The sequence below is a fragment of the Acomys minous genome, assembly GCF_964271855.1.
Source record: "Acomys minous genome assembly, chromosome: 16".
Classification (NCBI taxonomy): Eukaryota; Metazoa; Chordata; class Mammalia; order Rodentia; family Muridae; genus Acomys; species Acomys minous.
Genome location: NC_140498.1, coordinates 17,904,204 through 17,923,752, shown reverse-complemented (window position 1 = coordinate 17,923,752; position 19,549 = coordinate 17,904,204). Strand labels below are relative to the sequence as shown.

General features: G+C 41.8%; 1 protein-coding gene across 1 annotated transcript in view; it reads right to left on the bottom strand.

Moving 5' to 3' along the window:
* Positions 1-19,549, bottom strand: part of RAD50 (RAD50 double strand break repair protein) — a 66,225-nt gene that overhangs the window by 23,963 nt on the left and 22,713 nt on the right. The window contains exons 14-20 of the mRNA XM_084763008.1: positions 12,419-12,608; positions 11,644-11,770; positions 11,071-11,264; positions 8,287-8,397; positions 6,579-6,671; positions 6,387-6,500; positions 764-891 (exon numbers count right to left, since the gene is read on the bottom strand). Coding sequence (XP_084619134.1) covers positions 764-891; positions 6,387-6,500; positions 6,579-6,671; positions 8,287-8,397; positions 11,071-11,264; positions 11,644-11,770; positions 12,419-12,608 — 957 coding nt within the window. The remainder of the gene's footprint in view (positions 1-763; positions 892-6,386; positions 6,501-6,578; positions 6,672-8,286; positions 8,398-11,070; positions 11,265-11,643; positions 11,771-12,418; positions 12,609-19,549) is intronic.

Below are 19,549 nucleotides of genomic sequence, written 5' to 3'. Positions count from 1 at the left end.
GGTTACACAGAGAACCTGTCTTGAAAAAAACCAATAAATAAATTAAAAAAAAAAAAGTTGGGGGTGGGGAAGGATCTGGGAGGGCACGCTATTGTACAAAACTGGGTGCTAGGAATCCAATCTGGGTCCTCTGGAAGAGCAGCCAATACTCTTACTATTGCGCCAGCTCTCCAGCTCCTGCTTCCTTTATAATAATAAGGACCTTTATTTGGTTTTAGATATCCTTGGTCGCTACCTGCAGGTAGGCATGGCTGGCATACCTCACCCCTACCGTGAGCTTCCCTTCCCCCTACACTACATAATCCCTCCTCTTTCTGTGTCTTTCCTTCTCCCCTTTCTTTCTGTTCTCTATCTGCAAGTCCCATCCCACCCCGCACCCCCCAACCCCCCTCCCCGTCCCGCCCTGCACCCCCCAACCCCCTCCCCGTCCCGCCCCGCACCCCCAACCCCCCTACCCCATCCCTCCCCTTGCATGGCAGCCGAGAGCTGCTCCCAATACACCTGCATTTATATGCTACAACTTCGTCTTGCAATTAGCTCATTCTGGCTTTTCAATTATCTGGTGCTGTGACTCAGATCAACCTTCATTGAAATAAAACACTATTTTACATTGAATCCGGTGACCAAGCCTGTAATTCCAGCCCACAAGTGATGGGAGCTCCATAGTGCCCCATGGAGACAGGAGCACCATGAGTTGGAGCCAGGCCAGCCTGCTCAAGGAAGCCTCAAAAATAAACAACATATGGTATTTACTAAAACATACTTTTTCATTTGTAAAACTTGCATTTGTCCCATCTCCTTCAAATGTTGTTTTCTTTCTTCTTCAACTTCTTTTAGTTCTTCTCTTCTTTTTCTTAGCGTAAGGTTATCCTGTAACCACCTTTCCTGTATCTAGAAATAAATATTGTATTAGATAACAAAATTAAACAAGCTACTGACAAGCATAAGGAGACTGCCTTCCTTACAACGGTGTAAACTGACCAGAGGGAGATTCAGCCAGTGGGACCTGAGGGGAGGAAGGACAGAGCAGCTTGCACTGCCCCTTCATGACCTTCACGTTGCTTCTTTGGCAGGGGATAAGCCTCTTAATAAATGAGTAGAGCATGTATTTTTGTGTACTCTCTTACTTACAAAACATTCATGTATTTGTAAAAGGTCATTAAATGTGATCATTTTATATACATACAAAACAATTATCTAAAGTGGAAAAATTAACCAGATATTATTTTTAATTATTATATATTTTTAAGACACGGTCTCGCTGTGAAGTCCTGGCTGGCCTTGGAGCTCAGAGAGCTCTGCCTGCCTCAGCCTGCTGGGATTAAAGGTGTTTTATCACCACTCTGGACCCAGACATGACATTTCATATCTACAACCTAGTAGAGGTCATCTTTCCCAGGACCGCTGCTACATAGCCTGCTGATCTGAAGAGCAGAAGACTCCATTAACATGTATAATATTGATGCTCTTATGGTGTTAGTTAAAAACAAATTTTTAACAAATTGCAAGATCAATGCAAACAGAAGTCTTCCCCTACTTTATTCCCTCCTCTCTTCTGGGCCCAGACTATTAGTTACTTTAGAGTACATGAGATACAATTTCTGCCTTCAGGCTGAAAAGGCAATGTGAGTTTCAGGACAGCCAGAGCTGTTACAGAGATACCCTGTCTCAAAAAAAAAACAAAACAAAAAACACACACACAAAAAAAACAAACAAACAAAAAAAACACACAAAAAACAAACAAAAACAAAAAACAAAAACAAAAAACCAAAGACAGAAACAAAAAAGACATTCAATCCGCTTGGCAAGAGTGATAAACAACTACAAAAACTACAACAAAGTTGGTAGTTTTCTTGGTGATTACAACGAATTACAAGAGACAAATATTAAGGGGCAGTTTAGAGGTAACACTGAAATGTAGGGGGAAATTTTGCAGAAATTCAATGCTGTGGGAGCAGGAGGGAGGAGCAGAATTCTGACAACACCTTGCTTCCAGCAGTGAAGGTTCTGGATGGTGCTAAAGGGTTATATCCAACTGTGTCCTCAAGAACCACTATTTTCAGATTTTTATAAAATTATCAAGAAATATGGTAAAGCTGAGTGAGGTGGTACATCCCTTTACCAGAGGCAGGAGAATCTCTGTTAGTTCAAGGCCAGCCTGGTCTACACATTGAATTCCAGGTCATCCAGAGATACACAGTGAGACTATGATGAAGAAAGAAAAAAGTTAAGGCTACCTTTGTGCAGATTCATGAAAGGCATTATTATAAACAGCTAACGGTAGCCAAAGTGGCATGGTTATATGGCTGAGGCAACCCAAGATCCACTGTAGGCAACTGTGCTCTCTGGAGCCTCGAAGTGGAGAACCTAGTTTACTGCTTTTCTTCATTAGGAATATGGAAAGGTTGCTTTAATATAGTGTGATCTAACATTTGAGCTGACTTTGACTACACAAAAGGGCTCTTTAGTATAAAATGCTACCACACTGTACATAGGACTGACTCTTTTGTTGTTGTTGTTGTTGTTTTGTCTGTCTGTGTGTGTGTGTGTGTATGTGTGTGTGTTTTGTTTTGTAGGACTGACTCTTACGCAACACCCCTAATCTGACCGCGCAGTCATCAGAAAGACAGGACTTCCTAGGCTAGCTTCTATTGTTACTTTAGTTTGAAAGCGCAGTAAGTAAAAGGTCATGGCTTTGGAGTCAGGCATACCAAGGTTCAGATTACAATGCCCTCAATTTTTAATAGGCAAACTGACTTAAATTCTCTAAGTCTCAGTTTGCATGGAATATGGTGATAATGCCACCCATTGTGAAGGTTAAATGAGTATTTGGCTTAGTGATTGGTTATAAAAAGCTTTGGGGTCCAATTTTCATTTGTATTGTAAGCAGTGGGAATTCTAACTACTGCTCACAAAATAAAAAGAATAAGATAATGAAAGGAAAAGGACAGGCTAGAAGTTCACCAGCATTGTTTCTTTGACGGTTTGGGCACATGTATGTGTGTGGAGGGCCACTCCTCATGGTCTGCTTCAGTATTTTTGTTTTTGAGGCATGATCTCTCGGTGACACTGGAACTGCCCAGTAAGCAGTGGGCACAGCCTGTCTCTGCCTATGTGTGTCACTACACTTGGCTTTCACCTGTTGTTTTGTACTGCACTAGAAACCTGACAAAATGGGGAGAGCTTACTACAATTCTTATGTTAGATCACCTCTACTTTCCTTCAGATATATTCCTTCCTTTACCTAAAGAAGGGAGGCAGATTAGATTTCAAATTACTTCTTGAGGATAAAACTTAACAAGACTTAAACATGTAACACATGAGTTTCCAGTCTCAGAGCTCAGCTGACACAGGAATGTATACAGTTCGCCACTTCTGACTTTCAGAGAGAAAGAGCCAACAGCACACAGACATGTGAGGGGGATTCATTAGGACAGTTGACTCAGACAATTACAGAGGGCAGGGAAGCTCATGACGAGTGAGTGGTCTATAAACTCAACAACCCCAGGGTGCCAGAAACACAGCTCAGCTCGGCCTGAGAAACCGAGGGTTACTGGTCCAAGTCCTGGAATCTTTTTTCTTCCTGCATCTACCACTCTAGTGTTGGGATTACATATGCAACACATGCACAGTTTAAGCAGCGCTAGTGATCACTTCAAGGCCTCCTGCATGCTAGGTAAGTACCCCACAATTGTGCTACATCTCCAGCCCACGAGCAAAAGGAGCATGCGCCACAGGGCTGGAGAGGTGGTCTAACAGAGCCCTTGCTATTCTTGCAGAGGATGGCGTTTGGTTCCTGACACCACGTTGGTTAGCTCACTCCAGTTCTAGGGAATCTGATGTCCTCTTCCTGGTCCCTGCAGGCATGTACGTTCTCATGTGTGTACACATACATGTACACACACACACACACACACACACACACACACACACACACAATCTTTTTTTTAAAATGTCTTTAGCTTAAGAGACATGAAAGAAATTCTTTTCTCTCCTTTTCTGTCCTATCCAGGCTCCCAGCCAATTGGAAGGTGCCTGCCCACTCTGCAAACAGACATTCCAGATACACGTATTAGGTCTGGCAGATTATTCCTATATTGGATATTTCACATATAAAATGCCTAGGCGTGGTTTTACATGTCTGTAATCCCAGAAATTAGGAAGTGAAGACAGGAGGGTCAGGAGTTCAAGGTCCTCAGCAACCCAACTAGTTACAGGTTGGCCTGGACTGAGACCCTGTCTCAAAGAAACAGTAAAAAAAATTCTTGGTGCTACAGCCACATACCTAGTAGAAAGCTGATCTGGCTAATCCTCAAAGGCTAAGTGTTTTGCCCATAAACGGTATCCCCAAAACTTCAAAGAAACTTTAGCTATCATGTACAACAAAGTAATTAAAGCAAACAGCAAATCTGACCTAAGACAACAGGAACAAGTCAGGCAGTGGTAGCTCACAGCTTTCACCCCAGCACTCAGGAGGCAGAGGCAGTTCAGTCTTTGTGAGTCAAAAGACAGCCTAGTCTACAGTTTGAGTTCCAGGACATAGAGAGATTCCGTCTTGAAAAACTAAACCAAACCAAACAACAAGCGAAAGATAATAAGAAGAGAAAAAATATTTTGTTTAAAAAATACTAATTACCATGCCTGCCACTTAAGACATGTTGAAAATAACATCTCAATGTATTATTTTACTTTTTTAGTTTTTGACACAGATTTTCTCTGAGTAGCACCTACTGTCCTGGAACTTGCTCTGTAGACCATGCTAGCCTAGAAATCCAACTGCCTCTGCTGAGATTAAAGACATGGGTCCCATGTCAGGAAAGGAGAACTGTCTCAATCTAACTTTAATTATACTGTAGAAATTACTTTTCTTAATAAAGAAAATGATACACATACCAACTCCAAAATGACTTAACATTACATTTTCCTTATAGATGATTTTTAAGAATAGATTGGAGCCAGGTGTGGTGGCACATGCCTTTAATCCCAGAACTCAGGAGGCAGAAGCTGGTGGATCTTTGTGAATTCAAGGCAGACTGGTTTATAAAGCGAGTCCAGGACAGCCAAGGCTACACAGAGAAACCCTGTCTTGAAAAACAAAACAAAACAGAATACATGGAACTTAGTCCTGTGCCTACTTCATAATGAGACCTGCCTAAAAACTTTAAAAGCCTTTGAGTTAATATGTAAAATCAAATACATTAACTGAAAAGATAGAGAATAATACAAATGCAAGATACATATATAAATTTGTATATATAAAACATGCACACATAAACCTATACTTACCTGTCTGTGTATCTGCTGACAGAGAAACAAAACACTCCAAGATCAAACAAGACTCTAACAGTAACAACATCTAGGAAGGAGGCTGGGAGTAGGAGGAGGGAGATACTTTTATTTTTAAAAATCTTTAGCTTTAAGCTTTCTTTCCTTTTAGATAGGACATCATGTATAGCTTTAGCTGGCCTAGAACTCAGGATATATTATCAGGCTGACCCAAACGCAGAGATCTACTTGCCTCTGCCTTTGGAGGGCTGGGTGTGGTGGCACCACATTAAACCCCAGCACTTGAGAGGCATGGACAGGCAGATGCTCTTTCTAAGTTCAAGGCCAGCCTGGTCTACAAAGCAAATCCAGGACAACCAGGGCTCTGTTACAACGAGAAACCTGTCTTTAAAAAACCAAAATAAAAAAATAAAAATGAAAAATAAAGAAGAGGAGCTGGAGAGATGGCTTAGCGGTTAAGAGCACTGACTGCTCTTCCAGAGGACTCTGGTTCAGTTCCCATCAACCACATGCTGGCTCATAACTATAATTCCAGTTCCAGGGATCTGACACTCTCATATAGACATACACACAGCAAAAAGACCACAATGTACATAAAATAAAAATAAGTTTTTAAAAAGCGCATTATTTTCATCTGTTTGCATTTCCATCCATTCTAACTTCTATTATAATAAAGTGTGCTATAGAAATAGTGCTGTGGTGCCATGACCAGAGAGCTCTATAGAAATAGTGCCATGGCGCCATGAGCAGAGAGCCCTATAGAAATAGTGCCCCGGCACCATGAGCAGAGAGCCCTATAGAAATAGTGCCCCGGTGCCATGAGCAGAGAGCCCTATAGACATAGTGCCCCGGCGCCATGAGCAGAGAGCCCTATAGACATAGTGCCCCGGCGCCATGAGCAGAGAGCCCTATAGACATAGTGCCCCGGCACCATGAGCAGAGAGCCCTATAGAAATAGTGCCGCGGCACCATGAGCAGAGAGCCCTATAGAAATAGAGCCGCTGCGCCATGAGCAGAGAGCCCTATAGAAATAGTGCCGCTGCGCCATGAGCAGAGCCCTATAGAAATAGTGCCATGGCGCCATAAGCAGAGAGCCCTACCTTTTGTGTGTCAATATCTTGCCTCATGGTTCCCATTTCTTTATTTATCTTTTCTTTGTGTTTGTCACACTCATTTAGTTGAAGTACAACTTTATTAAGTTCAGTTTCTTTTTGCTAAAGAAAAAAAGAGAGAAAAAAATCATTAAGTGTATAAAATAAAAACAAACAAATAATAATTTTGTTTTAAATTACCTTCTTATAGTCGTCTTTTCCATCTTGAATATAATTCTCTATGTCTTTCATGTACCCATAAATATTTTTAACTTTCTCTTTGATATCATTGATCTGTGGAAAAACATTTATTAAAATTATACACAACCACACAAAACCAAAATAAAAAATGTACATGACATGAGCTGGACATGGTAGTATATGCTTGTAATCTTCGTACTTGGGAGGCAGGCTGAAACAGGAGGGTCACCATGACTCCAAGGCTAGCCTGGTCTACACATAAGTGCCAGGGCAGCCAGGGCTACATAGTGAGACTCTGCCTCAGGAACACAAACAATGGCTAGGTGGCGGTGGAGCACAGCTGTAATCCCAGCACGTGGGAGGCAGAGGCAGATGGTCTCTGTGAGTTGGCAGCCAGTTAGGTCTACAGAGAGAGTTTCAGGACAGCCACGGTTCTTGTTACACAGAGAAACCATGTCTTGGAAAACAAAAATGAAGACAGACAAACAAGTAAACAAGCAAACAAGTAATTTTTTTTTTTTTTTAAATAAAAGACAGAGTTTCTCTGTGTAGTCTTGGCTATCCTGGACTCGCTTTGTGGACCAGGCTGGCCTCGAACTCACAGCGATCCACCTGCCTCTGCCTCCTGAGTGCTGGGATTAAAGGTGTGCGCCACCACCGCCCAGCTTCAAACAAGTAATTTTTAAAATCACCAGGATGAGACTAGGGCATCAGTGAGAGAGCATAATGAAACACTGGTTTAGAAGTTAGAAACCAGAAACTGAGAGTTGTTTGTTAAGGATGTGGCCCCTGGTAGTGGATGGCTCCACAGTCATGAGCACATGACTGGTCCAAACTGGGCTTGGTGGGTTAGAATGGGAAGAAAAGAAAGACGTGCAGAGTGGAGGGAGAATGGGAAGGGGTGGGAGGAGTAAGAAGGTGATCTGGTCAAAACACATTATATGATATAAAATTCTCAAAGGGAAAAAAACTGCTTTTAAAAAGAACACTGAAACTAAATGTTCCATGTTCCAACACAATCAAATTTATGTCAGATAATCTCTTATCAATGGGAAAGGATTAGTTTCATTTTTTTGTTTTTTTGAATACCTAGTCTCAATTCTTCTGCCTTAGATCAAGAAGCAAAAATTTATTTTTAAAGTTTTAAGTTTTTAATTTTAATGTTTATTCAAGATTAAATTAAACCTTAATTTTGACTCATCGTCAAAATTTTATCATAGCTCACTTGCTATGCTAACCTGAGGATTCAGATTCCCAGCAACCATGTTTAAAAAAAACAAAACTGGGCACGGTCATGTGTGCTTGTAGCCTCTGCACTGAGGAGACAGGAGGAAGCTCACCAGGCAACTCCAGCGAGGGCTCTGCCTCAGTGAGAGAAGCTGGAGAGCAACAGAGGAGGAGCTCTAGCTCTCCAGCTCTTGTCTGTGTGCACACGCATTGGGCATGCACACGTGAATACTCGGGGATGCCACATGCACTCAGGTGCTGTCACAAGGGGTGAGGGTGGAGTGTGGACATAAGAGCATACTCTAGCATTCACAAGGCCCTAGGTCAATGTTCAGCACTGAAAAAAAAAAAAAAGACAAAAGTAGTCTCACAAACCTGAAGATACTCTTTATCTTACAAGTTATTAATGTATGAGAAATAATAGTGCTATGAATGTTTAACACAGACACTGGGTAAGTAAAATACGTAAACAAGAACTTACTTTATCCTGAGCCGTTTTGTTACTTGTATTTTTTCTGTGGATTAATTCTTCTTTTTCCTGCTGGAATTTTTCCAGTGTTGACTCCAAAGGGTGTATTTGCTCTTTAGCATCCTAAACACACACACACATACACAAAACCAGACCAGTCATGTAACACTCCATTATCTTATTTCAGATGCTAGGCTCCAAAGCCTTAATAAAACACGTCCCTGCCGGGCAGTGGTGGCACACGCCTTTAATCCCAGCATTCAGGAGGCAGAGGCAGGCGGATCACTGTGAGTTCGAGGCCAGCCTGGTCTACAAAGCGAGTCCAGGACAGCCAAGGATACACAGAGAAACCCTGTCTCAAAAAACTGAAAAAAATTAAAATTAAAATTAAAAAACAAAAAACATGTCCCTGGTGTCAGGCTTTAATACTTATTTCGTCTTGACAGGGTCATGAAGATGGCACCAATATTTTTATAAACATTTCAGAAAGGCAAACAGGCACAAACAATAACTTGTTCAAGATCATAAAAGTAAATGAAGTAGATATTAGCTGTAAAGTACAGGATGACCATGCTACAATCCACAGACCCAAAGAAGCTAAGCAGCAGGAGGGCTCCGGGAGGGGTGCTTGACTCTCACTGATAAGGGGAACTAGAACAGACATCAAGGGCTGGAGATGGGGATGAGGAGAAGACACAAGGATGGCTGGATGGAGAAGCCCGTGAGGATGGGAGCAGAAGGGATCAGGCGTGGGGAGAATGGAAGGAGAGAGTCCTGGAAGAGACAGCTGGAATGGGGCAGCAATCTCTAGAAACTAGGGCAATGGACACTCCCTGGAACCTGTGAGGGTGACCTAGCTAAGACTCCTAGCAGATATGGAGCCTGACCCGGCCATCTCCTGTAATCAGGCAAGACGTCAATGGAGGGACTGGGACGCTGACCCAGCCACAAAGCCTTAGACCTTTATGCGTGGATTTTCAAGAGTTCAACAAGGACCTATGTCAGCTCCACATGCTCAAAGACTAGAAAGGTTTATTCAACTCAATTTATCATTTATTTTTATTTCATGTTTTACCTGCATTTATGTCTGTGAAGGTGTTGGATCCCCTGGAACTGGTGTTACAGACAGTTGTGAGCTGCCATGCGGGTGCTGGGAATTGAACTTGGGTCCTCTGGAAGAGGAGCCAGTGCTCATAACCACTAAGTTATTTCTCCAGCCTCTAACATTCTTTTTCACATGTTAGCTAAGCAGTTATTTTCATGGTAATAACAGCATACTGACTGACAGTTGTGTGCCCACACTTATTCTGGAAGAGGACTTTCAAATGGTAAACTATTACACTACTCAGAGGTCCCTTATAACACTGCTGTTATACACATGCACATGATAACTACAGTTTAAAACAATGAACCTTGAAATCTTGTAATATGTTCTGAACCTACAAAGGTTACGGGTAGACACAGACATTCACTTGTGACTTCAGCACTGGGGTTTTCTCATGGTGTGGTGGAAAGCCAAATGCCTCTCTGTCAGAAGATCTTTCTTAAGAATCAGCTTGGCTTCCTTTGGGCAACCATGGGACATGCTGAAACTCCAGTTTCTTTGTTACAAAAAGGGATAATAGACTTGTTATATAGGGCTGAGAGATAATATTTTAAGTAAAAACCATTATAACCTGTCAAGACTAGTGCAAGGTATTATTTTATTATAAGCCCAAATTACTTAATCCAAAATTATTTAAGAAATAAAGGAACATTTGTAGCAATTACTGCTAAATAGATTGGGTAACTTGTATAGTGCTTACTGAATGAGGACCTTTGCTTTGGTTTACTAGGCTAAAGCCAGCAGGTGCATTTCAGCGCCTATGGCATCTCCATACCTGCTCACTGTACTGGCAGGTGGTCTGACATAACATGAGGGATGGACTGGAGACAGTGCAAACACATGGGTGTCTGCCATGGATGCCAAGCTTGGGGACAAGAATACATAGACAGTTTTGTAGCCATCAACAGACTACTTCTAGTAACATGAAATGCATACCTAGCCAGATACTTGATTTTTTTTCCCTTAACTACAGCAACTTTATTGATTTGAACAGCAAACTGACCAGACAGACTCGGGAGCTGATAGTGTGAATCTTCAGAATAATCAGGTTTTAAACTCAAAACCCACAAGCAATATATGTAAGACAGCATCATGAGACTGAAACCCACATGCAGGTGGGCCATCTGAGACTGCACAAGAAGAAACAATAACAGGCTGGGTTCTTAATAATGGGTTTCCAAGTCATAAGAAAAGAAAGACACAGAACCTATCTGTGTTCTTGACTTGATCTTAAATCCAAGGACCAGCAAATGGGAGACTTAAGAGGAAGGTACTCATACCAAGCTTCATACTTTCTATTTTCACTCCTGTTATTGCATTTCTCAGATTGTGATGGATTTTAGAAACCTGAATGCTGATGAAAGCCATCTTATATTAAATCTTTAATGACCAGGGCATGACAGGAAATTCTCAACATTTCTGTGCATTGATTGTAGGTTGTAGTGCAAGGAAAACAGGAATTTCTAACCCTAAAATTGTTTTTGGCCGACACTTGATTCTTTCTTACATGACAACTCTCTTTTCCCAAATTCTTACTTATTAATACCCACTCTGTCACTCAGAAATCACAGGAAGAATCATGTAACATTTTCACTTGATTTTCACAATAACTGTAATTATGCCTCTTACACTAATAACGAGAATTTCGTGTCTGAACTAACTTAGAAAACAACACGTGTACACATTCCTACCTTTATCTCTCTGTATAAAGACTGAACTTCAGTGGATAATTCCACAGTCTGCTCCTCCATTTGCTGACGACGTTGCAAGTTCGTGGAGATCTGCAATTTCTCTGATTTCAGCTCATTTGTTTTACTTTTCAGGTGTTGAATTTGTTCCTGTTGGTCCTGTATAAGCTTACGGTTCAATTCTATCTTACTGGAAACTAAACAGAAACAGAACGGACGATTCAGTGGCTAACAGGTGGGCACAGAAAACACTGCTATCATTCTTTGAGTTCTGGTAGTGTATAGAATTCAAACGCTGAATTCTGGGGGCTCCCCTGCATTCAACAAAGTCATCCTGTCTGCTGGCTACTCTCGGGTGAAGCTCACGGGGCAGGTCTGACTGAGAAAGAGCCCAGCTCGTCTAACCGTCGATAATTCCAAGTCTGTTGCACAAGGCAAAGAAACCAGGAAGTGATATTGGAGAGAGGAGAATGCATCACTGTGGGCTATTCCATAGAGTGGGTACAGGCTCACTAGGAAATGCACGTGGAGCAGCACTGAAGTCTCGGTGAGTTGTGAGCAAAGAGATGACATTACCTGTATCTAGTTTGTGTTGCTTCTCTTGTTTTTCCTGGTTAACCTGCTGCACAGTCCGATCCAAGTCTACCCCCTGCAGCTTAGCTGCCTGCTGTGCAATTTTCCTTTCAACATCTTTCAGCTCCATCTTAAGAACAGAACAGTTACTTCTAAGAGACTTACTTACTGCATTATCATGATGCAAACCCTTTTAAAGCCAAGTAATAGGATAAAAAGTGAAATTAAGTTCTAATACTTCAAATAAGGTAAATGAATTATACCTCCACTTCCATAGTTTATGCACACTTTAAGCCTAAGAATGTATACAAATTAGTTGTCTGCACATGAAAATTAGCTACTATATAGTGTGTATATGTATGTATACATACATATACATGCATATATGTATGTATATATACTATCTATATATCTAAATATATACAGAGAGAAAGGGGGTAGGGGACAGGGTCTCACTGTGTAGTCCAGGCTAGCCCTGAACTTACAGAGATCCACCTGCCTCTGCCCAGCTTTTTTTTTTTTAAAGATTTATTATTTACACAAAATCCACCCGTACGTGTGCCTGTCTGCACAAGAAGGCACCAGATCTCATTACAGATGGTCATGAACCACCATGTGTTTGCTGGGAATTGAACTCCGGCCCTTTGGAAGAGCAGACAGTGCTCTTAACCTCTGAGCCATTTCTCCAGCCCATCAGCTACTGTTTTTTAATACACTTACATTTCACATTCAAGTCCCCAGATGAATTTTATTCTGCTTTAAACTGCAGTAAGCTTACCTGGAACCTCTCCATAATGGTAACATCTGTCAGGCAGACTTTGGCACTTTCTTCTTCAGGCATTATTGTACCCAAGAGCGTTTCTTGTTCTTCTATGTCATTCTTCACGCGCTGTATGTCTCTATTGACACTCTGTAGTTTGTTTCTTAATTCTGGTATTTCCTTCTCCTTCAAATCAATTATGCTCTGCCTTAAGAGAAAACACAGTGAAAATCAATCCAGCTGATGTTTCCTTCTAGTTAAAGTGAGGCTACGTGTTCTGGGCAAGAACAGCACAGAAGAGCTGCTACCTCTTTCTGGGACATCCTGTCAGTAGCTCAGTGATGCCAATATGTCTATTATTTGTGATGTTCATTGTATTTGCTTGGGTATAGTGGTTTCAGCCATGTTTCTCCACTGTAAAATGGCTACTCTGCCTCCTTTGTATTTAAAAAAATGTCTTAAGAAGGATACACTGAAACTATGCGTACATCCTGTTTTTCAAACATCTATTTCTACTAATGCTAGTAGCTGTTGATAATTTGTTTGTGTGGTTGGTTGGTTTTGTTTGTTTTTTCGAGACAGGGTTTCTCTGTGTAGCCCTGGCTATCTTAGACTCAATTTGTAGACCAGGCTGGCCTCGAACTCACAGTGATCCACCTGCCTCTGCCTCCCAAGTGCTGGGATTACAGGTGTGAGTCACCGTGCCCTGCTGTTGATAACTGTTTGCAATAATTATTACTGGGTGTTGCCAAGCAGAGATATTTTACAAATTAACTGATTGCATTCATCAAAAGTTTCAAGGTCATGAAGGAGACAGGTGGATACACTGTTGTTGCACACTGACTGTGGGAGCCTGCAGAGCTGCGGAGAAAGAATCAGATGCCGTGTGCGATCCTTCAGACAGTGATGAGAAAACTGATGAAATGCAAGTGTGGTTTGTAGTCAGCTGGGAGGGCTGTACCACAGTTATTCTCCTGGTTTCAGTAACTGTATATGGTCACACAAACTGTTAATATCAGAAGAAGAGTAATGTGTAGTCTCTGTATTGGTTTTGTAACTTTTTTCTAAGTAGAAAATTACTTCAAAATTAAAAATATTTTAAATTACAGAGATGGAGGAAAGAGGCCAAAAATTTAGCCAAATGCTACATAAGCTCAAGGTACAAAGACGATTGCTCTTTCCTTTTTACTGTAGCTACTTGAACTTGACTTACTGTCTCTAAGACGGGTATGAGGAGCTCCGTACCTATTGTTGATGACAACTATAAAGCAGTAACACACATTCAGTCTTTAAAAAGGTGTCAAGGTCAGGGGCTGGAGAAATGACTCGGTAGTTAAAAGCACTGGTTATTCTTCTAGAATACTGGGGTTCAATTCCCAGGACCAACACGGTAGCTAACAACTGTCTCTAATTATTGGTTCATGGGATCCAATGATCTCTTCTGGCCCGCATGGGCACTGCATGCATGGTATAGATTATAAAAAAAACAAAACAAAAAAACAAAACAAAACAAAACAAAACACCCATACATACAAAAGTAAATATTTTTTAAAAAATCAATTTTATCTCTGAAAAATCCAAAACAATTGCTTAAAATTAAATTATTACAGTAAGTTTAGAAGGCATAATTAAATTAAATTAGTTGCTAATAACAAGGAAAAAACAGCAATCCAAATATTGGCTATTTGTTAAATACTGTAAAAGGTATATATTATGGCCAAGAAATCCCAACCTGAAAGTACTGTGACAACAAGCAACTTTTTATAAAAAATTAATAAATAAGCTGGGCGTCGTGGCACACGCATTTAATCCCAGCACTTGGGAGGCAGAGGCAGGCGGATTACTGTGAGTTCAAGGCCAGCCTGGTCTACAAAGCAAGTCCAGGACAGCCAAGGCTACACAAAGAAACCCTGTCTTAAAAAACCAAAGAATAAAAAATTAAAAAAATAATAAAATAAATAAATTAGAGGCAATGAAGCATTTTCATTTCATATGTGCATTAATATGACCAATTAATTTAATTTCTTATTGCTAGCAAAAATTATGGTCAGAGACCTTAAAGTGATACTTAAAAGTGACAGTTATGAGCTGGGCATGGTGGCAGAGGCAGGAGGATTTCTGTGAGTTCGAGACCAGCCTGGTCTACAAAGCAAGTCCAGGACAGCCAAGGCTACACAGAGAGACCCTGTCTCGAAAAACAAAAAACAAAAAAACCCTCAAAAAGACAGTTATAACAGCATGATGATGGCTGAGTCTTCACATGCTGGGGCAGCTTGTGAACTAGTATCATTCCTAAAGTGTTAGTCCTGTTTCCAAAGTCTCACACACAGACACACTTCCTCAGTGTGATCCTTCCCCTTTGATGACAGATCTAACGTGCAATAATGGTTTTAAAAAAATAGAGAAGCATCCTTCCTAGAGAATGGGCTATTAATATCTATTAGGAGCTGGACTTGATGGTACACCCCCAGAATCTGGGAGGCAAAAGCACGAGAATAAGGAGTTCAAGACCACTCTCAGACTCATGGCAAGTTCAAGGCCAGCTATATAAGACCCTGTCTCAAAACAAAACCCAACAACAACAAACATCTGCTAGGATTCCCTGGGTTTGTTTTGTTTTCATTTTTATGGCATTTATTAACCTTTAGTTTTCACAGAGTAATTTTTATCATAGTTCATAAGTTGTTACTTTCTCCCCCTGATCCCCCTGCTCCTGAGACAAGGTTTCTCTGTGTACCCTTGGCTGTCCTGGACTTGCTTTGTAGATCAGGCTAGCCTGGAACCCACAAAAATCTACCTGCCTCTGCCCCTCCCCTTTTTTTCTTTTTAAAGACTGAATATGTGTTACTCCTTTACCACTGTCATCAATAAAGTTATGGAGCTACTACCTGTCTTAGAGACAATAAGTCAAGTTCAAGTAGTGATACTAAAAAAAAGATTGATGGATTTTGTGCTGAGATTACAGGCATGCATCACAGTGCCCAGCACAAGTTGTTACTTTCAACAGATGAGTTACAATTATATACATCTGTAAAAGTATAACCATGTTTTCATTCGTGTGTGTGTGTGTGTGTTTGTGTGTGTGTGTGTGTGTAAAGACCATATCTAGTTAAACTGTCCACTCACTTGCTTACTGTTCTGCTCAAACATGCCTTGAATCTTCTTCCTCTGGGCAGCTGCAAGGCTGACCCCTCCAGGTCCCCCTCCCACTACCCTTCAAAGACTCCACATTCTCTACCCAACTATATTTTTCATCATGACACCGGTCACCAGCATACGATGAATTTACTTACTGGTTTATTCTGTCTCCTCATCACTAGCCAACAAACTCCACAGGGACAGGGATTTTGCCATTTGCAGCTGTTCTGCCAGCACCTAAGCATGTGCGTACTGAGTACTGGTTGTGACTACACTGTGCTCTCTACAGTAGCAGCACCAGAAGCTTATCTGATAGCGCAAAGGCCACCAGTGAACTAGTGAACATCACCTTCTTGCTACTTTACCCTTCCCAGCAATGCCTCTCTACCTACACATTTTCACACATGAAGACCTACTACGCCTCTGAAGTCACCCAAGGGTGTACAGCAGCATGTTAAACTGTAAGAACAGCTAGAGGGAAGCACAGTGGCCACCTAGGCCACGCCCCTCAGGCTATACAGAGGAAACCATGGCGCAGGCGGGCTCCGAAGCAGTCCTACGGGCATTCAGCAGAGCCGAATTAGACATCTCAGGCACTGCTTTTCCACATTAAAGAAAGTCCTCCCAACTCATTCCTGTTCCCCTCCACTGGGAGAGAGTCTTCCTCTCACGCTCTCACAGATCCTTAGTTCATCCTTCCTCCCCATTTCTTAGAGGTGAATTCCTGTCAGCACTTGGAAAGCAATCTGGACTCAACCCCAGTCTCTTCTGGATTTTGTTTTTAGTGAAAATAATCTCCCTCACAGGGGCCCTCACCCACCCTGACTCCCTTTCAGCGCTTCCTTTCCTGGCTTTGGCCTCTATTTTTAATAGAAGGATGGCAGCAGTACTAGTACAGGACTACTGCTTCAATCAGTGGCCACTACATACTGTGAAGTCAGCCTCAGTGTGATGGCGCACCCCTTTAGCACCAGTGCTGGGGAGGCAGAGGCAGGTGGATCACTGGCAGTTCGAGACCAGGCTGGTCTACACAGTAAGTTCCAGGACAGTCAGGACTACATAGTGAGACTCTGTCTCAAAAAAGAGGCAGCTTTAATGCTTTGACTCTCCTTCCACAGAGATGCAGGAGCCTTTTCTGAATGCTGGCAGGCTGTGACTGCCACCAACAGAACTCTGAGACGAGTACCACTATGAAAGTTTTTGTCCTAAGAGACTCAGCTGGGGCTGGAGAGATGCTTCAACAGTTAAGAGACCCGACTTTGGCTCCTAACACCCACATCATGTGGCTCACAACTATCTGGAACTCCAGCTCCCAGGGTATTTAATGCCTATGGCCTCTATGGGTGTATGCATGTGCCCCGCCCCCAACATGTATACTGAATTAAAAAGAATAAAAATATAAATCTGTCTGACATCTTCGCCTTTGGGAAGCTGCTAACCTGTACTCACTGTATACTCAGGTAATTAATTTTATTCCTTCTGTAGTCTCTGATGGGGTTGAAGACCAGATAGTTTAGTCTTACAATTAAGCTTAGTTGTTTAAGGGTTAAGATATTTTTAGGTCTAGATAGATGTTTTAAGTTGATAATGATGAGATCTAATAGATTTACACTAAGAATTTTTGACTCACCAAGATAGGAAAGAGGCTGCCAAATACAAAAAGCCAAAACACTATGAATGTAATATATATATAAAATTCCTGATTGTTTTGTGGCTCTTCTTGCTGTAGTTTATTTTATATATATATATATATATATGTGTGTGTGTGTGTGTGTGTGTGTATGTGTGTGTGTGTGTGCAAAAATATAAATATATATGTAAAAATATTTAATAAAAAATTATAAACAAATATATAAATCTGTAAAGATGAGAAAGAGACTACACAAAGCATTGGCTTCCTGTCTCTTGAGATAGCTGTACTTGGGTAGCCCACTTGGCTGACCAATGCCCAGGACATACACAGAGGCCATGTGGAAGCACACTGTCTGACAGCCCTCAGCTGGCCAGCAGTCAGTATCAGCCATCCTGAACATCAGTCCCAGCAAACCTTAGGATGCAGCTGCTTCCTGCAGGACACAGATGACAGCCATCCTACAGAAGCGTGAGACATGGCAGTAAGTCCTCGCTGTTACTCAATTACACAGAAGTGACTAGAATAAATGCTACCATTCTTCATTTAGCAAAGCAACCAGAGTCACAAGACATGGCAGTGACTAAGAACTGCTACTCACTCTGCTCACTCTGTGAAGAGGAGTTGTGACAGGAGCCCTGAAATAGAGCGCCATGTTACCTTGTGTCATGTGAAATACTTCAGTACGACAGCACAACTTCATATTTTCTCTGTGTGTGTTTTCTACTGACTTGAAGCTTTATCTTTTTATTTGATCTTTTTTCTAGATACTATCTTATTCTTTCTTTTCAATCTCAAGCTACTGCTGTGTGTTCTTATCACCTTCTCTCTGGCTTTCTCTAGATGTGCACAGTACTTATCTCTTGTTGCAGAGTAAGATACCCCAAACCAAGCAGCTTAAAGAAGAGTGCCTGTTACTGCTCAGATACCAGGACCAGGAGGTGTGTTTCTGACACTTCCGCCTCTCTCAGGGAGGTGGAGTCCAGATATTTGGCTAAGGCTATAGTCTTCTCAAGACCAATTACTACGGATCTACTTCCAAACTCACCTGCCCAGTCGGAACGGCCTCCAGTGCCCATCACGCAGCTTCTCTACAGAGCTACTTGAACATGGCAGACCAGAACAGCTGTCAGCCACAGTACCTGAGATAACATAGTCTTGCAAGGACAGGCTATCACTTCTATCTTTCTTATTGATTGATTGCAACAAGTCCCATGTAGCCCAGTTGTGATTGCCCTTGCTATGCAGAAGAGGATGACCCTGAACAACTAACCTTGCTGCCTCCACCTCTGAAGTGCTGGGACTGCAGATCTGCACCATCAGATAAAGCCTGGCCTATTTCAGTCTACACAGACCAATCCTGCCTGCAGTATGAGTAGCAACTACATGTGAGCACACACAGACCATGGGGGCCACCTTAGCAGCTGGCTGCCATAAAGCTGCCTCCTTAGATGTTCCTCTTTTTCCTGAAACTCTCCTGTGGTTTTTCTGGACAAGGGATTCTGGCTTCTCTGCTTCCAGAGACTTTCTCACTCTGTTCTACTCAATATATTAGCAAGAGATTAACTTTCCTGAACACTTTGGTTAAAGACTGGGACAGCTCCTGATCACCCAGCAGGTAGTTGCAACTAGGCGTGACTATAATATAGCCCCATCTTTCCAACATATGGGAGCCAGCCGTACACATCATGCCTCCTCGAATCTGAGATAACTTTCTGGGTGTAGTCTAGCGTAAGCTCCTCGTTGTACAGGGTTGTAATTCCCTGTTGCCCTTATAACTAAGTTGCACAAACTTCTCAAGGCTTTACATCCCTTTCCTGCCATATTCTCATTCTTAACCCCCAACCTCCATTCCTTTCTTCATAACTGCCACATCTATCTGCACCATTTTAAAGTTCTTCTATTGAGCCCATTTTCCTGTCTAATTCTGAGAGCTTGTCTCCTCAATACGACCATCAGCTCCTGTGTACATGTCTTACGGTCTCTCTAGCCAGCCTTGAACTCTATGTTTCAGGAGACACCAGGATGGGAATCACATAGTTCCTCACGGGACTGTACTTAGTAACAGACTACTGCCTGAATTTCTTGTGTATAAGAAGAAGGTAATGACAAAAATTATCTGTGATTCTTCAAAAGTGGGAACAACATACAGTATACTCTTGGTGGGAGGTAGTGGTGCACACCTTTAATCCCAGCACTTGGGAGGCAGGAGCAGGCAGATCTCTGTGAGTTCTTGTCCAGCCTGGTTTACAGAGCCAGTTCCAGGACAGCCAGCTCTACACAGAGAAATCCTGTCTCAAAAAACAAAACAAAACCAAAAATAAAATAAAATATATTCTTAAAGTTGTCTTTGGGGATGACGAGATTGCTTAGTGGGTAAA